The sequence below is a fragment of the Lethenteron reissneri genome, chromosome 44 (genome assembly GCF_015708825.2).
Source record: "Lethenteron reissneri isolate LAM-NWPU_2019-01 chromosome 44, ASM1570882v1, whole genome shotgun sequence".
Taxonomy (NCBI): Eukaryota; Metazoa; Chordata; class Hyperoartia; order Petromyzontiformes; family Petromyzontidae; genus Lethenteron; species Lethenteron reissneri.
In genome coordinates, this window is record NC_083822.1 from 9,173,030 (window position 1) to 9,193,368 (window position 20,339).

At 52.7% G+C, this 20,339-nt stretch overlaps 1 protein-coding gene across 1 annotated transcript in view; it reads left to right on the top strand.

Moving 5' to 3' along the window:
- Positions 1-6,115: 6,115 nt before the first annotated feature.
- The window catches only part of LOC133353685 (protein tweety homolog 1-A-like), a 28,622-nt gene continuing 14,398 nt past the window's right edge, over positions 6,116-20,339 (top strand). The window contains exons 1-6 of the mRNA XM_061570119.1: positions 6,116-6,679; positions 11,226-11,389; positions 13,385-13,496; positions 15,426-15,652; positions 16,320-16,415; positions 19,373-19,445. Coding sequence (XP_061426103.1) covers positions 6,557-6,679; positions 11,226-11,389; positions 13,385-13,496; positions 15,426-15,652; positions 16,320-16,415; positions 19,373-19,445 — 795 coding nt within the window. The 5' untranslated portion in view covers positions 6,116-6,556. The remainder of the gene's footprint in view (positions 6,680-11,225; positions 11,390-13,384; positions 13,497-15,425; positions 15,653-16,319; positions 16,416-19,372; positions 19,446-20,339) is intronic.

Here is a 20,339-nt window from a genome sequence, read left to right on the forward strand (position 1 = left end):
CATAGACTCAACACTGCCCATAGACTCAACACTGCCCATAGACTCAACACTGCCCATAGACTCAACACTGCCCATAGACTCAACACTGCCCATAGATTCTAGATTTGAAGCTTTCGTGACTGCAAGGATTCATACTCTTAGGTTTTTTCGGTAAAGTCACGTAGGTAAAAAATTAAATTAAAATTAATAAAAGTAAAAGAAAAAATCACAACGTTTCGGAGGCAACACAAGCTTCCGTCTTCAGGTGGTACCGTCACAGCCCGATTGCTGTATCAAGTAAAGATACATTCCAAGAGACCCGACCTTGTATATATACTGGTTGAGGGGGGAGGAGCCAAGGTAGGCCCCTGGATATTTTACTTTTATTAATTTTAATTTTACTTTTTACCTACGAGTCTTTACCGAAAAAACCTAAGAGTATGAATACTGCCCATAGACTCAGCACTGCACCTCTAATTAGCACGGCTGGCTACGTACGGTGCGAAAGAAGTTCAACATGCAGTGCATACATGACACGTAACGCCGAGAGCTTGCAATATCCACAGGGGCGAGAGCTCAATCAACCCTGCAATGTCCACAGGTTTACCACAATGACGCGCAGAGAATGCATGAGCCCGCACAGACGATTCAATTGAGGGAACGCGCCTGAGTAGACGTCCGCACGTGCCAGTGATGGAGCGATGCAATCAGCAGCTGGTGCGTGAGCGCCATGTGGATGTTTGGGGGGGAAGGGGGCATCCATCCAGCAGTGGATAGAGATCGTGGCTGCCGATGACTCACACTGACAGTCGCTCCAGCTAAAGCGCCTGAGAGTCGCTCGTTCACGAAGCCTGAACACTCAACGCCGAATTAACCCGCATCGAGTTATTAATTGGTACGGCCCTTGTGCCAATCATCTCCTGGATGAAGGCCCCCCCCCCCCCCGCGCCGTATCGGGTCGTAGAGGGGGCGTTATCTGACCGTGCTACGACCGTAGGACAATTACTAACGAAGCGCTCAGCAGTCTCCCGGCGGGGCTAATGGTGTCATCACACTACACTGCACCGTGAACTCGATCAAGATTCAGCAGCGAAACGCATGGATTGTATCAGTGGCACCCCCCCAACACGCATGGTCCTGTGGTGCAGCCAGTGCCGCTGTCGCACCACGTGATCTCATCTGTAGACTTACGAATAACCCAGCGGCAGCGGCGGCAGCTGCCACCGTTTTGTAGCTGCAGCTAACGATGGTGTTTGGCTCTTGGCCAAAACTGCCTCCAGGCAATATAACTGGCACGGAGGTAATTCCTCCTTGCAAGAGTTAACATCGCCTGTGCAACAATTGGAATGGCGTTTTTCAAGCTAGATGGGTGCACACACACACAGAGTCGGGATGACTCTTTTTTTTAGATTTGAAGTTTTCGTGACTGCAGGGATCCATACTCTTTGGTTCTTTCGGTAAAGTCACGTAGGTATAAAATAAAATAAAGTAAATCACGACGTTTCGGGCGCAACACAAGCGGCCGTTATCAGGTGGGACAACCACAGCAAGAAACAATTGCTGAAAAGGCAAAAGGGCCCCCCCCCCCTCTCTTACCTATATAGCCTCCTGCCATAGCAGCCCTTTTGCCCACTTCAGCAATTGTTCCTCGCTGCGGTTGAAACGTCGTGATTTAATTTATTTTATACCTACGTGACTTTACCGAAAGAACCAAAGAGTATGACTCTTTTTCTTAGGTGGGCTCTGCATTGGGTTTTTGGTTAAGATTTTTCAGCCAACTAATGACGAGTGTGTTTACACACGCGGAAGGAAACCGGAGCACCCGCGGACAAACCCACACGCGCGAGGGGGCAACACTCAATCCCCGTACGGATGGAAACAGATGGCGATTAGTCCACTTGCTGTGCCGCTTTTCTCCTGGTGAGCCAGGGCATGGCACCGCGATGCACACACGAGGAGTCTCACAATGTGTGTGCGGTGATCCACCGACCCTTGGGCGGTCCATAAATGACGTCACGCACCTAGGGGGGGGGGTCAGACATTTGTGACGATGTGTGACGAGGGGGGGGGAGTTGAGAAATGTGACGTCACATCAAAATTCGCAAACTTTAAATAAATATTGACAACACGTTCTATTTAATTAAATATACTTTTTAATAAATGTTTTTTTCTACATCAAAGTGCAGCGGCACATTAAATACGCACTACAATGACAATAGTTTAAAGCGATTTGAAGCATGTTGGGTTTTTTTTTGGGGGGGGCTGAGCTTTATGACGTCATATTTGAGGGGGGGTCTGACTTTTTGTGACGCCGTGTGACGAGGGGGGGGGGGGGTCAAAAATCGTCCAAAATCGCGTGACGTCATTTATGGACGCCCCCCTTGCCTCCACGATGTGCTTGGCAAAGGACACCGTCGATGGAAGCGACGATGGGCCAGTGGCCGAGACTAATAACGGAGCGACAGCCAAAGGAGGGGGAGTGGGGGGAAATGCGCTCGAGTGAGATAAGGGGCCGTCCATAAATGACGTCACGCGATTTTTGACGATGTTTGACCCCCCCCCCCCCCTTGTCACACAGCGTCACAAAAAGACATACCCCCCACTCAAATATGACGTCCCAAAGCTCTGCCCCCCCCCCCAAAAAAAAATAAAACATGCTTCAAATCGCTTTAAGCTATTGTCATTGTAGTGCGTATTTAATGTGGCGCTGCACTCTGATGTTGAAGGAGAAAACATTTATTTAAACGTATTAAATTAAGTAGAACGTGTCTATATTTATTTAAAGTTGCGCATTTTGATGTGACGTCACATTTCTCACCCCCCCCCCCTCGTCACACATCGTCACAAATGTCTGACCACCCCCCCCCCAAACCTCGGTGCGTGACGTCATTTATGGACGGCCCGTAATCTCAACTGCAGTGAAAAAACGAGCTTCACCGTAACTCATCGGGTTCCGCGCGTCTAAAAAAAAATATTCTGAGTTTGATCAACACGTTCGAATAATCATGAACGCCAATCGCGTTGTCTAAGTGCCATGAGTGGGATTTGCGGTGTGGGAGGTGGGCTGGTTCGTAGTGTTAAAAGTTGGGTGGGTGGGTTGGTGGGGGGGTGAGTATTAAGGCTGGGTGGGTGGGTTGGTGGGGGGGTGAGTATTAAGGCTGGGTGGGTGGGTTGGTGGGGGGGTGAGTATTAAGGCTGGGTGGGTGGGTTGGTGGGGGGGTGAGTATTAAGGCTGGGTGGGTGGGTTGGTGGGGGGGTGAGTATTAAGGCTGGGTGGGTGGGTTGGTGGGGGGTGAGTATTAAGGCTGGGTGGGTGGGTTGGTGGGGGGTGAGTATCAAGGACTGGGTGGGTGGGTTGGTGGGGGGGTGAGTATTAAGGCTGGGTGGGTGGGTTGGTGGGGGGGGGGGGGGTATTAAGGCTGGGTGGGTGGGTTGGTAGGGGGGTGAGTATTAAGGCTGGGTGGGTGGTTGGTGGGGGGTGAGTATCAAGACTGGGTGGGTGGGTTGGTGGGGGGGTGAGTATTAAGGCTGGGTGGGTGGGTTGGTGGGGGGGGGGTATTAAGGCTGGGTGGGTGGGTTGGTGGGGGGGTGAGTATTAAGGCTGGGTGGGTGGGTTGGTGGGGGGGGTGAGTATTAAGGCTGGGTGGGTGGGTTGGTGGGGGGGGGTATTAAGGCTGGGTGGGTGGGTTGGTGGGGGGGTATTAAGGCTGGGTGGGTGGGTTGGTGGGGGGGTGAGTATTAAGGCTAGGTGGGTGGGTTGGTGGGGGGGTGAGTGTTAAGGCTGGGTGGGTGGGTGGGTTGGTGGGGGGGTATTAAGGCTGGGTGGGTTGGTGGGGGGGGGGGTATTAAGGCTGGGTGGGTGGGTTGGTGGGGGGTATTAAGGCTGGGTAGGTGGGTTGGTGGGGGGGGGGTATTAAGGCTGGGTGGGTGGGTTGGTGGGGGGGTGAGTATTAAGGCTGGGTGGGTGGGTTGGTGGGGGGGTGAGTATTACGGCTGGGTGGGTGGGTTGGTGGGGGGGTATTAAGGCTGGGTGGGTGGGTTGGTGGGGGGGGGTGAGTATTAAGGCTGGGTGGGTTGGTGGGGGGGGTATTAAGGCTGGGTGGGTGGGTTGGTGGGGGGGTGAGTATTAAGGCTGGGTGGGTGGGTTGGTGGGGGGTGAGTATTAAGGCTGGTGGGTGGGTTGGTGGGGGGAGGGTGACTATTAAGGCTGGGTGGGTGGGTTGGTGGGGGGGGTGAGTATTAAGGCTGGGTGGGTGGGTTGGTGGGGGGGTGAGTATTAAGGCTGGGTGGGTGGGTTGGTGGGGGGGTGAGTATTAAGGCTGGGTGGGTGGGTTGGTGGGGGGGTATTAAGGCTGGGTGGGTTGGTGGGGGGGTGAGTATTAAGGCTGGGTGGGTGGGTTGGTGCGGAGTATTAAGGCTGGGTGGGTGGGTTGGTGGGGGGGTATTAAGGCTGGGTGGGTGGGTTGGTGGGGGGGTGAGTATTAAGGATGGGTGGGTGGGTTGGTGGGGGGGGTGAGTATTAAGGCTGGGTGGGTGGGTTGGTGGGGGGGGGTATTAAGGCTGGGTGGGTGGGTTCAAGTTTCAAGTTTCAAGTTCATTTATTAGGTATAGCCCTGTGAGCCATTCAGCTCTTGAATCGGGTGCAACCGCAACAAACAAAAAACAAAAAACATGAACAAAAAACATCTTAAAGTGAATATGTGACTAAGTGCAAACAGAAAATCCAAGAAAAGACAGCAAAAATATTGCAGAAAAAACACCGTACACCAACGCTGTGTGCAAAAATCCCAGTGGGATGCAAGTCAAACAACAACCACAAGACAACTTAGATTAAGGCCATCAGTCTAACTCTGTACTACAACAACACAAACATGGCTAAACCAATACACTTTTTGGTGGGGGGGTGAGTATTAAGGCTGGGTGGGTGGGTTGGTGGGGGGGATTAAGGCTGGGTGGGTGGGTTGGTGGGGGGGTGAGTATTAAGGCTGGGTGGGTGGGTTGGTGGGGGGGTGAGTATTAAGGCTAGGTGTTATCGGATTACTCGGGGGGTAGTCGGGACGTCACCAGCTTGCCGAGTTGGCTGCGGAGGAAGCCGCCGATCCCTGGCCAGCAGGAGGCGCGAGTTGAAGTCCAGGAACGGGGGATGGAGCGGGAGTGGAGGGGAGGTGTAGAGGGGTGGATAGGTAGGTGTAGAGGGGGAGTGGATAGGGGGGTGTAGAGGGGGTGTAGAGGGGGGGGTGGAGGGGGGGTAGATAGGGGGGTGGAGGAGGGTGGAGGGGGGTGGATAGGTGGGTGTAGAGGGGGAGTGGATAGGGGGGTGTAGAGGGGGTGTAGAGGGGGGTGGAGGGGGGATGGAAAGGGGGCGGAGAGGGGGGGTGGAGGGGTGGAGGGGTGGAGGGGGATATAGGGGGGGAGGGAGATGGAGGGAGGGGAAGGGGAGTAGGGGGGAGGGGGTGGGGGCGGTACGGGTGTAGGGGTGGGAGGGAGGGGTGTAGGGGAGGGGTGGGGGGGTTGGCGGGAGGGTTTGTAGGGGTAGGGGGGGGTGTAGGGGTGGGGGATGTAGGGTGGGGGGGAGTAGGGGTGGGGGGGAGTAGGGGTGGGGGGGAGTAGGGGTGGGGGGGGAGTAGGGGTGGGGGGGAGTAGGGGTGGGGGGGAGTAGGGGTGGGGGGGAGTAGGGGTGGGGGGGAGTAGGGGTGGGGGGGGAGTAGGGGTGGGGGGGAGTGTAGGGGTGGGGGAGTGTAGGGGTGGGGGGGTGTAGGGGGGGGTGTAGGGGGGGGGTGTAGGGGGGGGGTGTAGGGGGGGGGTGTAGGGGGGGGGTGTAGGGGGGGGGTGTAGGGGGGGGGTGTAGGGGGGGGGTGTAGGGGGGGGTGTAGGGGGGGGGGTGTAGGGGGGGGTGTAGGGGGGGGGTGTAGGGGGGGGGTGTAGGGGGGGGGTGTAGGGGGGGGTGTAGGGGGGGGGTGTAGGGGGGGGGTGTAGGGGGGGGGTGTAGGGGGGGGTGTAGGGGGGGGGTGTAGGGGGGGGGTGTAAGGGGGGGGTGTAGGGGGGGGTGTAGGGGGGGGGTGTAGGGGGGGGGTGTAGGGGGGGGGTGTAGGGGGGGGGTGTAGGGGGGGGGTGACGTCATTCGCCGAGGCGAACTTTCTTGCGCGAAGCGAAACAAACATCTCCGGCTCGCGCCGTCACGGGGCGGCTCGCGCTGTCTCACATCCGCCTCGGGCAGCAGCAGCCGCACAAAGCCGCGGCCCTGTCCGAGCCGCCACCACCGCCACACCACCAGGCCCAGCAGCACCGCGTCGGGCATCGGCCGAGCACACGGAGACAACACCCCCCCACCCCCATTCGTTCGTCGTTCACCATTTTCCCACTCCGTGTCCCGCACCTTGGCTTCGTCTTCTCTCTCCCTGCCCATGTGCCCGCGTTCGTCCGCCCTGCGAATTCGTCCGTCGTTGTCGTCGTTGTTGGTAACGGCTGTCGTGGGCTATCGTTGTTGCCCTGCCACAACCACCTCCACCACCATCTCCTCCACCACCACCTCCTCCATCACCATCTCCTCCATCTCCTCCTGCGTCCGCCCGCCGGGATGTCCTCCGCGGGCTACGTGGTGCCCTGGTGGGTCTCCTGGCTCCACGGCTTCCCCCACCTGAGCTTCAAGTTCGCCATCGTCTCGTCCGACTTCGCTCCGGACAGCCACGACTACCAACAGGTTGTGTGCGGCTCTCGTGTTTGTTTTGGTGGGGGGTGTCTGGGGGGGAGCTTTCGTGTCTCGATCGATGTTTGTTGTTGTTTGGGCCGTGGTTAACTCGCGGCTAGCCGAGAGGGGGTTGAGTGACTGGATGTGGTGTGCGGGGCACGGAGAGACATTTGCCGGTCGCATCCCCCGATGTTTGGGGCCCAAGCGCGCAACAGCGAGTGCTGTGCCAGGTGTCATTGTCGATCTACTGCTGGATGAAGCCCCCCCCCCCCTTCTCTCTTTGTCTCTGTGTATCTCGTCTCGGTCATGGGCGTTGTTGACCATACTTCCCCCCACGCTGCTGCGTGCGGGTTGGTTTAAGTGGGTGGGTGGTGGTGGTAGTGGTGTGGATGGCGGTGGTAGTGGTGTGGGTGGTGGTAGTGGGGTGGGTGGCGGTGGTGGTAGTGGTGTGGGTGGCGGTAGTGGTGTGGGTGGTGGTAGTGGTGTGGGTGGTGGTAGTGGGGTGGGTGGCGGTGGTGGTAGTGGTGTGGGTGGCGGTAGTGGTGTGGGTGGTGGTAGTGGTGTGGGTGGTGGTAGTGGTGTGGGTGGTGGTAGTGGTGTGGGTGGTGTAGTGGGGTGTGTGGATGGCGGTGGTGGTAGTGGGGTGGGTGGGTGGTGGTGGTAGTGGTGTGGGTGGTAGTGGTGGTAGTAGTGGTGTGGGTGGTGGTGTTGGTGGTAGTGGTGTGGTTATGGTAGTGGGGTGGGTGGTGGTAGTGGTGTGGTTATGGTAGTGGGGTGGGTGGTGGTAGTGGTGTGGTTATGGTAGTGGGGTGGGTGGTGGTAGTGGTAGTGGGGTGGTAGTGGTGGTGTGGGTGGTAGTGGGGAGGGTGGTAGTGGTAGTGTGGGTGGTGGTGGTAGTGGTAGTGGGGTGGGTGGTGGTAACTACAATCAGTCCGGGTATCACTCGCCGTGGCCCGGGAACCAAACTCGTGTATGGCCCAGTTCATAGCGCGGCGTGCTGCTAATAACAATCATCCTACAGCACCGTGCCAACGCGATTCACTGTACGCAATTACTGTCCATTTTTTTAAAAAGCTGCCGAAAAATGGTCGTTGTGTAAAGAGACGCGAGATGCCGCTGTTGGAAGAGCGCCCGCGAACATTTGGCCATACTTCACCTCGTAGGTTATTGGCGCTGGTTGGTGAAGGCGGGGGATCATTTTCCTTTCACTGCCCTCTCTGCTGCACAACCTAAAACAACAACGACTGGTGTTCGTGCGTGGTGACAATCGCCCATTCCATCACTATCCGGGCGCAGTCCTGTGCTCCGCTTCCAATATCTGATGAGAATGGGCGCCTTCAAGATTAATGCAGTAAAAGCCATGTATCTACGAACAACTATTTCACTATGAACTAACTTTTTACTTTACCAGGTAAGGCCCACTGAGCTATGTTAGCTCTTTGTCAGACGCGATCTGGCTATCACCAATGATAGGTCAACGGAGTGGCTTCTCACGTGTACAGCTCTAGCAGCCAAATGCACTAAACGCATGTCTCTAAAGCACCCCACTTCGAGTCTCGAGTCTTGCTGTATTGGGATGTCTGTCCAAACCCACCACGGATAGGAAGGAATGACGCACTCAAAGCTCCGCGCGGATGAATTCAAGAAACATGTAACGTCATGTCCTGAATAACACCAATTCTTTCAAACTTGATTTGGAGCTTTCGGTAAAGTCACGTAGAAAGAAAAAATAGATTAAATAATAGCCTACTACGTTTCGATTGCCACACAACCATTCATCATCAGGTACAAATGAAAGAAAACAAACCTACTAAATGTAGAAATATAATGCAATACAACACAGAGTCGGCTAACATAACGGTAGGGTGTTGACCAGGTCGTATGCTATTATTTAAATTGTTTTTTCTTTCTACGTGACTTTACCGAAAGAACCAAAGAATAATACCAATCCTTTCATCGTAATTTTTTTTAAAGCCACACGAGTGACATTTTATTAAACTGCTTTACCCGGTAGATAATTGCTAAATCGCATGGCTATGAGAGATGGCTCCGGTTTGAGGAGGCCTTCATCCAGCAGTGGATAGAGAATGGCTGATGATGCATAATTGTATCGTTATTTGTTTCCACCAGCCTATTTTATATGACACTGCTTGGCTCTGTTTTGATTAAAAGCCTCTCTGGTGGTAATTAATATTGTCAGCAGCAGATGCGAATCTTAAGTGGGGACAGATGACCTGTCTGCTGCGTGTGATGTCCATTGGTAGTTACGTGGGGGCGCAGTGGTGCTGCGAGGTGGTGCTCTATGAACTTTGCCACCTGAATTCGTGTCCTGGCTACGGCTCACATCAGTGGCGAGTGGTATCTGAACCTATCTTGGGTCCCCCACTCCCTTCAACCCATACTGATCATAGCGGTGATGTATGGTCACAAACAACCCCTATGATCCGCACGGTGTCGAGGACGAGACTCTGATCCAGCAGCAGAGTGGCCACAGGAGGTTGTGGGTTCAATCCCGACCTTGACGCCTGCTGTATATTTGGAGTTTGCAGGTTCTCTCCGTGGTCGTGTGATTTTTCTCCGGGTCCTCCGGTCTTTCCCCTCCACATTTAGAAACGTGCGTTTAGAGTATTCGGCTGCTATACATTTCCACATGATAAGCAACTGCGTTCGGCTATCATTTGTGGCCAGATCGCTTCTGAAAATAGCTACTGCATATAGCTTAATGGGCTTACATGTTAAATTAAAAGTTTAACAATGTATACTTTTTATGATATTTGTCCTGGGCATCCGGAAATCATCAGTCGTGATCTATCCACTGCTGGATGGAGGCTCTCTGCTCGCCAATGCCATCTGCACCGGAGCTAATCTCATCACTCCATCTCCACGGCATCCATCCCCTCGGGCGCTTTCCGTCCATTGTAGCCGGACAGTGCAATGTTAACAAGCGAACAGGCCATCTGAAACTACGGTGACGGCTATAAAACACAACACTGTTGAGTTAAGGCAAAGGGGAAACCACCTCACTACCTCGTCACGACTCGAACTCCGAGTGTCGAGTTTTGTTGAGTGGTGAGATGGAGAGAATTCTTAGCCATGGACCTGCTCTTGGAAGAGAACTTAGCAGAGGCACACATACTACGGGACTCATAATTTACAGCGATTTGTCAATTACTTGGTAGATTGTAAAATTATTCTGCTTTGTATCGGTTTTAATCGGGGTTGTTTGGTCAGTGAAGGGGGAGGGGGTGGAAATATAGTTGCATGAACAGTTAAGATACTGGTCCCCAGTAGACATTCCAACATTGGGCCAGCGTTGGGCCAAAAGTTCCATGTTTTCTGAGTTATCACTGATGTAAGCTGTGGCCGGAAACCGAATTTGGGTCACCGAGTGCATTAGCACAGTGTGCTAACCACCGCTCCACCTTGCAACTTCAATGTTGTACAGTGTTCCGTTTCAAAACAGTAGCGTAGCCCTGTCGTAATGAAGTGAGCAACCTGGAATGCGCCCATGTCGTCAGACTTTGGAAGGTAACCGTCGTGCACAATACAAGATGTTGCATACAGCCAGCCTTGGAGCCAAGTGCTCGGCAGCAGGGCAGGTACATCTATTGTTGGACTGCACTTTTATGCTCCACCGTTTTTATGTCCTCCACCTTCGCCAACCCACACTGACCTGCGTGGTGAAGTATGGTCAAATAACCTGCAATGACCTGCGCGGCGTGAGGAGGCCCCCCCTCTAGCAGTGGACTGACAAGGGCTGTACATGTGCAAATGTGACAATACTAAGTTTGGCCAAACACAGCACAATGAATGTGAAACAACACGAAATAAGGTTAAAAACAACACAAGTAAACTGGCTCTGCGACCTCGACTCAACCGCCAGAACCGTGAGAGTCTCTGCTAGGTGGTAGGCTGGTGAATCATTCATTACGTGGATCTTGTTTAGCTAATCCCTGAGGGTTTGTGCCCAGTGGAGATGTCTGGGTAGTAGTAGAGCCTAGACAGTTGTGTTGGAGGTTGTTGTTGGTGGTGGAATGGAATGTCTTGGATGTGTGGGTCGTGGGTGTGTACAATTCACACCCCCTCCTGGGTCCCCACTCCCCCCCCACCTCCCTCCTATGATGATGACCGTGATGATGACAATGGTTATGATGATTAGGATGATGGCGACGATGATTAGGATGATGGCTACAATGATAACAATGACTATAACAGTGGTGGCAATGACTGATATCGATGAAGATGATGATAGTGAAGATGAATTTGATGGTAATTTGGTTGGTTACGTTGATAACGACAGTACTCATTAACAATGATCACGGTGATATGACGATCATGATGATGGTGGTTATGACATTGACGACAATAATATAGGCGATGACGGTGATGATGCTAGATTAATATACTGGTGATGATAGTTTTGGTGATTGCAATGATGACAAAAACGACAATGACGACAGCAAGTGCTGGTGTCGAGGACATTGGCTTGTGGGACGTGAGGAACGTTGACTGCGCTTTCAGCTGACTCTCTCCGTCTGTTGCGCGCTTGCTGTGGCAGGCGCTGCTGTTGCTGCTGTGCCTGGCGGGCGGCTGCCTTCTGCTCACGCTGCTCTTCCTCGCCGTGCACTTCATGGTGTTGTGCTGCCGCGGGGCGTCGCACCTCAAGAGCGATCCGTCGCGCAAAGCCACGTGCTGCGTCACCACCTGCGCCATCATCTGCTGGTGAGCGGGGCGGCGTCGCGTCATCTGTCGCTCACTCAGGCCCGTCGATAGAACGATCGGGGAACCGGGGAATCGCCCAGTCAAATCGGGGAATCGGATGGTCATGCAATCGGAGAATCGGTGAATCGTCCGGTCAATTGGGGAATGAGATTGTCATGAAATGGAAGAGGGCTCAACGAATCGGACAAAGACGAAATCAAACGGTGACACAATTAGACAGTTGTGCAAATAGTTGCACAATCAGACAGTCATACAGACAGACAAGCGTGCAATTAATTTACAGAGCCCCTCCCTCCAGAGAGGGTATTTTGGCCTAATATTCAATGCCGGCCTAGACTTCTTGTACGAGGTGAGAGTACCCACTTGTAACACCACCACACGTGACCTGTCTTATCAACTGACTGGCATGCCCATCTATACTTCTGGGTGGACAAAGATACCAGAGGTGGAATGGGGTTGGTGGCGAGAGGGTGGTGGATTTGAGATTCTTGCACCATTGTTTCTACTGCTGCACCTGGAAATCGAACTGGCAACCTATGGATCGCAAGTGCAGTTTCCTAACCATTAACATCCCTGCCGCATCAATTGTATGCAAAGTTTGTGTTTCTACGTTCATGTGTGCTTCTGCCTGCTTGTGCTATGTTGTGATTCCCCGTTGGCAGTTTGGGGCATTGTTTTTATGCTTGTGCAGGGTACAGTGTCAACAATAAATAAATAAATGGTTACGATGACGATGGTGGTGATGTGGTTTCCGGGCACTTGGTGGATTTGGTGACGACTACCGTATTCTCTGGATTAAAAAAACATGTATGCCCGATGTCAATAAAGTTATACAACTTTAGTCACGTGCATACGCACACCTACTGGATTATAATACACACCCCACCACACTTACTTTAAAATACAGAGGGGAATGGTGCTTCATAATCTGGAGAATACGGTACATTAGCTTTCTGAATTACAGGGAAACCTGACCGCTAACTCGGTACAAGCTCTCTGGCATGCAGGCGTTTAATAGAGACCGCAGGGCTCAACTTTACAATCTGCCAAGGCCCCGTGTAGAATTTCACTTCCCGGTGTAATTACCGTCACTCTAGATGTGGTAAATGTGGTGTTTACAGGAGCAGTCGTTTTTTATGGGATGTCATTTTCCCCAGTTAAAAAAGAAATGTTTTATCCGCGGCCGTATGCGCGACTGTAAATATTGCCAGCGCCGATGCCAGCTATAGTTGCTCAGCCAGCTTAGAGACTGGTGCCAAGATAAATGTCTCCACTCGCCAGGACTGCCGAGTGATGGGGGTGGCTTTGCCCTGCACCTCGGATCTGAGAAGGACCTTATAAAAGTCGATGGGGTGTCAATGAGGGCCTCATTTGACGTTTTACCCGGTGCCTCTAGAGAAACCCTTTGGCGGGCACGCTAGCTTTGCACTGTGCACCAATGTAAGAGTGTTTTGCCTCCCCCCCCCCCCCCCCCCCCCTGGCAGAGAATGCTGTACTGGGGTCAGAATTCTATTTTTTTTTAACCCCTCTTCACCCTGTAGTAGTTTAACCACCCAGCTGGCAGTGGGTCGTTTTTCTTTTCTCATACCTGGTAAGTATGTTGGCAGTTAGCGTGTTAGTCTTGACCAAGATTACAAAAAGCCTGGGTGGGTTCACTATCCCTAATCGTAGGGTTACTTATCACTGTTATTTAACTTGAAGATTGGAGATGACTTTGACGCCATCTCATGACCACGGTTGACTCCCGTTCTCTGCTACGGGTACATGACAATGGCCTGCTATCCCCACTCCCTCTCTTCGCCTTTGCCCATGCGCGCACGTTATTGATGATATTTGAAACCGTCCCCCACCTTCCGTGTTTGCGTGCGCACCTGTGTTCGCGCGCACGTGTGTGTGTGCGCACGCGTGTGTGCGCACGCGTGTGTGCGCGCGTGTGTGTGTGTGCGCGTGTGTGTGTGCGCACGCGTGTGTGTGCGTGTGTCTTGCCGTACGCAGCGCGGCCATCGCTGTGGGGTTTTACGGGAACGGAGAGGCGCACTTCGGCGTCAGTCAGCTGTCCGGCTCGCTGGCACGGGTCAACCAGACCATCTCCAAAGTGACCCTTCTGGTAGGAGCGCACAGAACGGTGTGTTGCATCCGTTGAATTCCTTCCCGTACCCCGTCCGCTTTTTTAAGCGCTCTTCAATCTTTCGTGTGCTTCCGCTACAGAGTTTGCGCCGGCGCATGCGTTCGGTTTTCGGTGGCCGTGTTCTCACCAGAAGTTTGTAAACAAATTAATTTCTGAGTAGTTACAAAATTCCGAACCACGCCATTATTATTCTTGGTTCTTTCGGTAAAGTCTCACCAGAAGTTTGTAAGCAAATTAATTTCTGCGTAGGTACGAAATTCCGAACCACGCCATTGTTAAAGACTTTACCGAAAGAACCAAGAATATGAATCCCTGCAGTCACGAAAGCTTTAAATTGAAAATCACGCCATTGTTGTCCGATGCCAGTCGAACAAAATGCATCTCTCGCGTCGCTTTTCACCATGAACAGTGTCCCGTTGTTGAGAAGGAGTGGCTCTTGTCAATAACATGGTAATTCAGCAGAAATTTGTTCAAAGTTGACTATACTGATGGGACCCAGAAGGTCAAAAACAGTGCAGAGATTCACTTGTTTAAAATGAATGCCGCTGGATATTATTGGTCTGGAATGCCAATAGGACAACGGAATAAACAGATGTTTGTATTTATATAGGCACAAAATGGAGGTCTGAACTTACATCTTTTTCACACATGAGTTGGATATAACTAAACCAACAACACAATAAAACTCGCCAATTTATTACCACTTCAGCAGTTCATGTTGGATTGCGATCCACACACATTTAACAATTGGGTACAAGCGTTACGCTGGTGGTTACAACCAGCATCGTCGGGCAGTTTCTAGAATGTATTTTGACCGATGCATCCATGCACCAGGACATACTCAGACGTATCCCAGCATTCTGCGGCCGGTTGCTAGACCCACCCACCGCAAGTTGAATTTCCTGCTTCGCTTGTAACTCAAAACTGTAAATAACGTGGACAAAAAAACACAGCACACACAGTGTGTGTTACGCAACCAGGCAGTGGCGAATGTGGCTTACCGCTGAACACAGCACGCAGCATGTGCCAGAACTCGTGATAACTTGTTTAGGTACGGCAATTTGTGCGCCTGTGTACACTTTGCACAGAGCGTGGCTTTACTGTGAAGCCTTGTTGCACTGAGTCCCCTTTGTTAAATATCACGATGTGTCGTTGTGCAGCGTTATTATACGTGTAAATGCACATACAAGCAGAACTCTGCTCTGTGTCTCTGCATGTAAATACAATATTTAATAGCCATTGGCCTTTCCAGATGAATATTATCTGAATATTCAATAGGCCAATGACTAAAACTTATTTATGCATGGAGACACAGAAAGGAGGTCTGCTTATAGTTTTCATGCTTATGTATTACACACGCTCATATACCTGTGCTACGTATCACACGCCCATATGCCCGTGCTACATATCACACGCCCATATACCCGCGCTACATATCACACGCCCATATAACCGCGCTACGTATCACACTCCCATATACCCGCGCTGCGTATCACACATGCACCTATACCCGTGCTACATATCACACGCCCGTAAAGCCGTGCTATGTATCACATGCACGCATATCCATGCTACGTATCACACGCACACATATCCATACTTCGTATCACAAGCCCACGTATCCGTGCTACGTATCACACATGCACTTATAACCGTGCTACATATCACACGCACGCATATCCATGCTACGTATCACAAGCCCACGTACCCATGCTACGTATCGCGCTGTCACCGCATGTGACGGCACTACCGCTGCCGCGCCCACCCCGCTTGCCGTGCCCATTTTTACGCCTCCACCGCCGCCCTCCTCGCCGCACGCCTGCCGCCGCCGCCACCCCCCGACCACCACCGTCCTTTGCGGTGGTGCCGTCCGGCCAAATCCCGCATCCGCCCACGTCCTGTCCGCAGGTGCAGGGCACGGAGGGGCAGCTGGACGGCAGCGTGACGGATGACCTCGCCGCGTTGGAGGGGGCCATCCCGTACGCCAACCTCTCGGGGCTCGTCGTGCAGGCCAGGGAACAGCTCAAGGTGGCCCTGGCGCAGCTCGTCGGAATCTCTTTCTGGACCGACCCGACTGCGGGATCGAAGGAGATCCGGAAGTTTCACGATCTCGTGGTGTCTGCCGAGTTTTACCGGTGAGTCGTCGTTGCTCTCGTACCATCACGCTAGCAGAGCTGAGTTGAAAATTGTTGAAATTTCTTTAACCAAATCGTTTGGCATGTTTGGCTCTGTTGGGTGGTCGAGGGTTATGGTTAAAACTGTTTAGATCATTACTTACACGACCTCACCCAAACAAACCAGTTATAAATCGGAGCAGGGATGATCGATTCATTTGAGCATTCGATTACCAAGATGTCACCGTGTACGTGCAATGATTTTACACCGTAGAAAACCTTTTACCCGTGGCAACGGGAGTAGAGTCAAGGATGCGATTCATGGGAAAAGAAAAGGGAACGGAGAAGGGATGCCGTGACGGAGGTCCCCACAACAGACAATGAATGCTCGGCTGAAGATGAGCAGCAGGAATGAAGGAGTGCCGAGTGGGAGGAAAGAGAGAAGGAATGACCGGGCGATTATGTCGTGGAGGCAAGGGTGATGATGAGTGGGGAGGGAAGAGAGAGAAGGAATGAGCGTGCAGAAGTGAGCTGCTGCGGAAGGAGCAGCGTCTGTTTTCACAGAGGGCGGCGGGGAGAGGGGAACGATTGAGGATGTGTGTCGCCACACCGAAGTCACGTGATTTACGGGGAGGCTTGAGCTGATTTTTCGATGCGTATGTTTGTGGTGATGTCGTGCCGGTGGCAGGTGGCTCGCGTATCTGCTGCTGCTGATCGTGCAGCTGCTGCTCTGCCTGCTCGTGCTGCTGGGACTGGCCAAGCGCTCGCGCTGCCTGCTTGTCGGGTACGCGCGCCCGGCGCTCCACATCCAGTATACCTCTCATCGTGGCCGTGGCTCTGGCAGGCTAGTCACATTCCCCCCCCCCCCCCCCCCCCCTCTGGTCTAATGACCACACAGAAACTATTCGGTGAGAAATGATTGCCCTGCATATATATGCCGGTACACACTCGTGCAGAGACCCATAGACTCGCATAGAGACCCATATATTACAGTAAAAGCTGTTTTGACGCACAACTTATATACAGGTAGTCCTCTACTTACGATGGAGATGCGTTACGAGGACCCCATCGTAAGTAAAAATATCGTAAGCCGGACCATTGTAACTCGGGGACGATCTGTGTAAGCACAACTCTGATATAGGAAACGCCATTCTTAAATTATCCTGAAAGGGGGAGGCAAGGGGGAACGTCTGCTATAAACCCACTACTTTGGATACAAGCGCACATGGCCTTGCTCCCACGGAGTGTTAATATGCAGCTGTATCATAATTTTACACCTCCCAAGATGTAGTGGCCAGCGTGGGAAGTTTAGCTAAAATACCCTTCCACCAGCAGTGGTGTGTGAGCGAGCAACTTGCAGGGCTGCACCTTTACCCATTTTCCACGTGGTGCATGTCTCGGGGACCAATACACCTTGTTTTTTTTTTTTGCAGTCAGCATCTTCCCTCTTCCTCTGTGGTCACTCTGCATTGCTTTGTTTTGCGCCTGCCTGTGCCACAGTTTCGTTTCACTTTGTCGGCACTGAGCGGGAATTTCCAGCCCCCCCCCCTCAAGGTTTTACAGCGACAGTCGTGTCCTGCACGCGATGACCCAGGCACACGCTGGCGAGATGTTAACTACCTCGCCTCGCGTACAGGAGGTCGTGGGTTTCATCCCGACCCTGACGCGTGTATATTTGGAGTTTGCACATCTCTCTCCCCGTGGTCGTGTGGATTTTTCTCCGGGTCCTCCGGTTTTTCCTTCTACATTTAGAAACATGCGTTTAAAGAGTATGTGGCTGCTATAAATTTCCACGTGATAAGCCACTTCATTGGGCTATCATTTGTGACCAGGTCGTTTCTGAAAGAGAGCTATTTAGCTCAGTGAGTCTTACCTGGTAAAATAAGAATGGTTTAGTTTTAATAGTTTGCATGGGGATGTACAGAAAACGCCCCTTCCCTAGTTTAATTTGCTTCTGTTCGCGGAGCAGTGAGCTCAAAACGCTCGCGTCAGTGCGGCAAATCGATTCCCGAATGTGGCCACTCTGTGGTTACTGTTGCCGTGGTCACGGGCGAGGGGAAGTGGAGATAAAGCGTCGGCCGCCCACTCGCGTGCGTAAGCGTCTCCCCCGTCTTGGGGCCGCACAAACCGCCGATTCGACCCAAGGGACATTTGTGCCGACCTACGACAACCGCGGTGAGCACGACGACATCGCCGCCGCCGCGGGTGAAACGGGGGATTATTGCCGTGAAGCTTTGCAAATTCATTACAGTTGTGGTTCAGCCACCCAGCAAAATGAAATTTTTATTTTTTTAAGAAGTAACATCGAAAAGTGCCCAGAGCATCAGCAAGTCATAGGTGTTGTTTAAAAATGTTATGTTATTATTTATTGCTTTAAAAAACACAGTTGTGCAAAAGGTCACAATCAAATAATTCCCCTGCTGCCCTTTGCATGATTCAAGGAACTAAATTAAGTCGTGTGAATGAAGTGGTGCGGGGTGAAGTGGCGGCGCAGCGGAGGGAACACCCCGTGCGATGAATCTGGCAACTCGACTTTAAATCCGAGTCACAGCTACAGCAACACGCACTGACCTGCGTGGTGAAGTATGGCCAAACAACAACCCCCCCCCCTTTTCCGGGCCTTCATCCAGCAGTGGATTGATGAAGGGCTGCAAATGGTCATATTTCGGCGTGAGCTGTAAAGCATATGGTCACGAGTGAACTTCACTGCATTCCTTTCCGCGCCGCGCTCTTTACATTGCACCAATTGGAACGCTACGACAATGGGGCCTGTAAAGGAACGCTTAATAAGACGCCGCCTCTGGGGGGATGGACCCCTGGGGTTGGCAACCACCGGGGGCCATGCGGTGGGGGTCTCAGTGGACGGTGCAGCAAAATCACTGCTGCAAGAAAGAAACAACCAATCGGCTCGTGCCGCGAAGCTAGGCCGGAGGTTTTGCCCTGGGCAGACGATTTGCCCCCAGTGACGACAACGGACGATCTGATCGGCCAGCCATTTCAGGCCCCGAACGACAGGCCGTGTGCGGTGCGGGGAGTTGTCACATTTCGAGACGTGCACTCGCAGAGGAAATCCACACGCCCACCTCCTTTTCCCGCATCCCCCCCCCCCCCCACACGACGGGCAGCTATTCCATTCTGAGCACCTCGCACACCTCGCCGCGTGTCGCCGTCTGTCCGTAGTCTCAGATGCAGAGCGGTTTAGTCCTGCTTACAGCGCAGCAATAGTGTTGACCTTGGCAAACGTTTTGGTGTTTCAGCATATGCCGGTGACAACTGAATTTTGCGTGTGTGTGTCTACGGCCATTTGTAGTGTTTGGATAAGCTACTTTTATACATAGTGTTTGGTTCTTTCGGTAAAGTCACATAGGTAGAAAAATAAAATAAAAAATACTTTTGGTAAAGGTGATGGTTGCATAGAAGCACAGTACAACAATGGATTTTGCTGCACTGACCTTTGCTGATCACCACATAGCCCAGCGCCGCCACAACCTATCGTAACCTGGCGTGCATGTGCATGGTGGTCACCCATCCAAGCACTATCCCCTAGGTCGACTGAGTCTTAACGAGTACCTTGGGCCGTGTGCAATGCATCAACACCGGGGAGCCGAAGGTGACCAGGCGTGGTGCTGGTCATGCCACCGCCTCGTGCGTTGTTCCGGCCTTAATAGTCGCTCGCAAACAGTACTTGCCCCAGCACTCTGTGTCGGCTACATGGGGGATCTTTGTCCTTGTCTCTTGCAGACTTGTGCTCACCGGGTTGGTGATGCTGATCGTGGCCTGGGGATCCCTGGGCCTGCAGATGAGCAGCGCCGTGGTGAGTCTCGTCTCGTTGGCGTTCATCATCCTGCCCGTGTGATTGTCTGGTTTAGCGGTTGTGCCGTACCATTGGCCGATGTGTTTTTGGGGTTGCTACTGCGCGGCGTTTGGCACAGTGTTCGACGTGGAGAAGCTTCCAGCATGTGGAGCGAAACGTCGGGCCGTAGTGCGGAACGATGCGCGGCAACAAACCCGAGAGCACGCCAGAAAGAGCGGCTGTTTCATCGAGCCGTTAGCTTGCAGCTGCCCACTTCCTCGCCAACATCAGACACGGACAGAAAGGAGGGGAGTGGTTACGCGGCCCAGCAGCAGCTCGTTCGCCACTTGTTTCAGAGGTTCACGGTTCGATTCCAGCGGGCGCCCTGATTAATACCGCGGTTGTAATAGCCGCAATAATACCACGCGCCGTCAGCTTCACAGTGGACGTTAAAGATCCCCCATCATCAGTCGCAAGAGTAAGCGCCATTGTGGGCCGGCGTCACGGCCCATATTTCCCAAAATTCGAAAATTGCACCGCAAATTACTCAATTGGGATTCGACTTGGCAGTCTTTGCACCCTCCTAGCAAACTCGTGCTCCCAAATATACCAATCTCTTGAGTTCTAGCTTCTGAGTTAGCACTCGGGCAAGCTAGGCTCTGCTGAAGCCATCGTTATCGTCCTTGTCATCTTAATGAACGTCGTTGCACACAATCGGTCATCGCCACTGGGAGCAACCCACAATGCCTAGCGAGAGCGACTGAGATTGCTAACAGGGCTGCGCAACCCGGTTCGGCCACCAGCCTGACAACGCTGAGAGCGTGACCTTCTCCAAGGTTATCTTATTTTGTTTTTGCTCCAGCCATGCATGTCACGCATTCACGCAAAAAAAAATTGTTAAAAGGAGAACTCTGT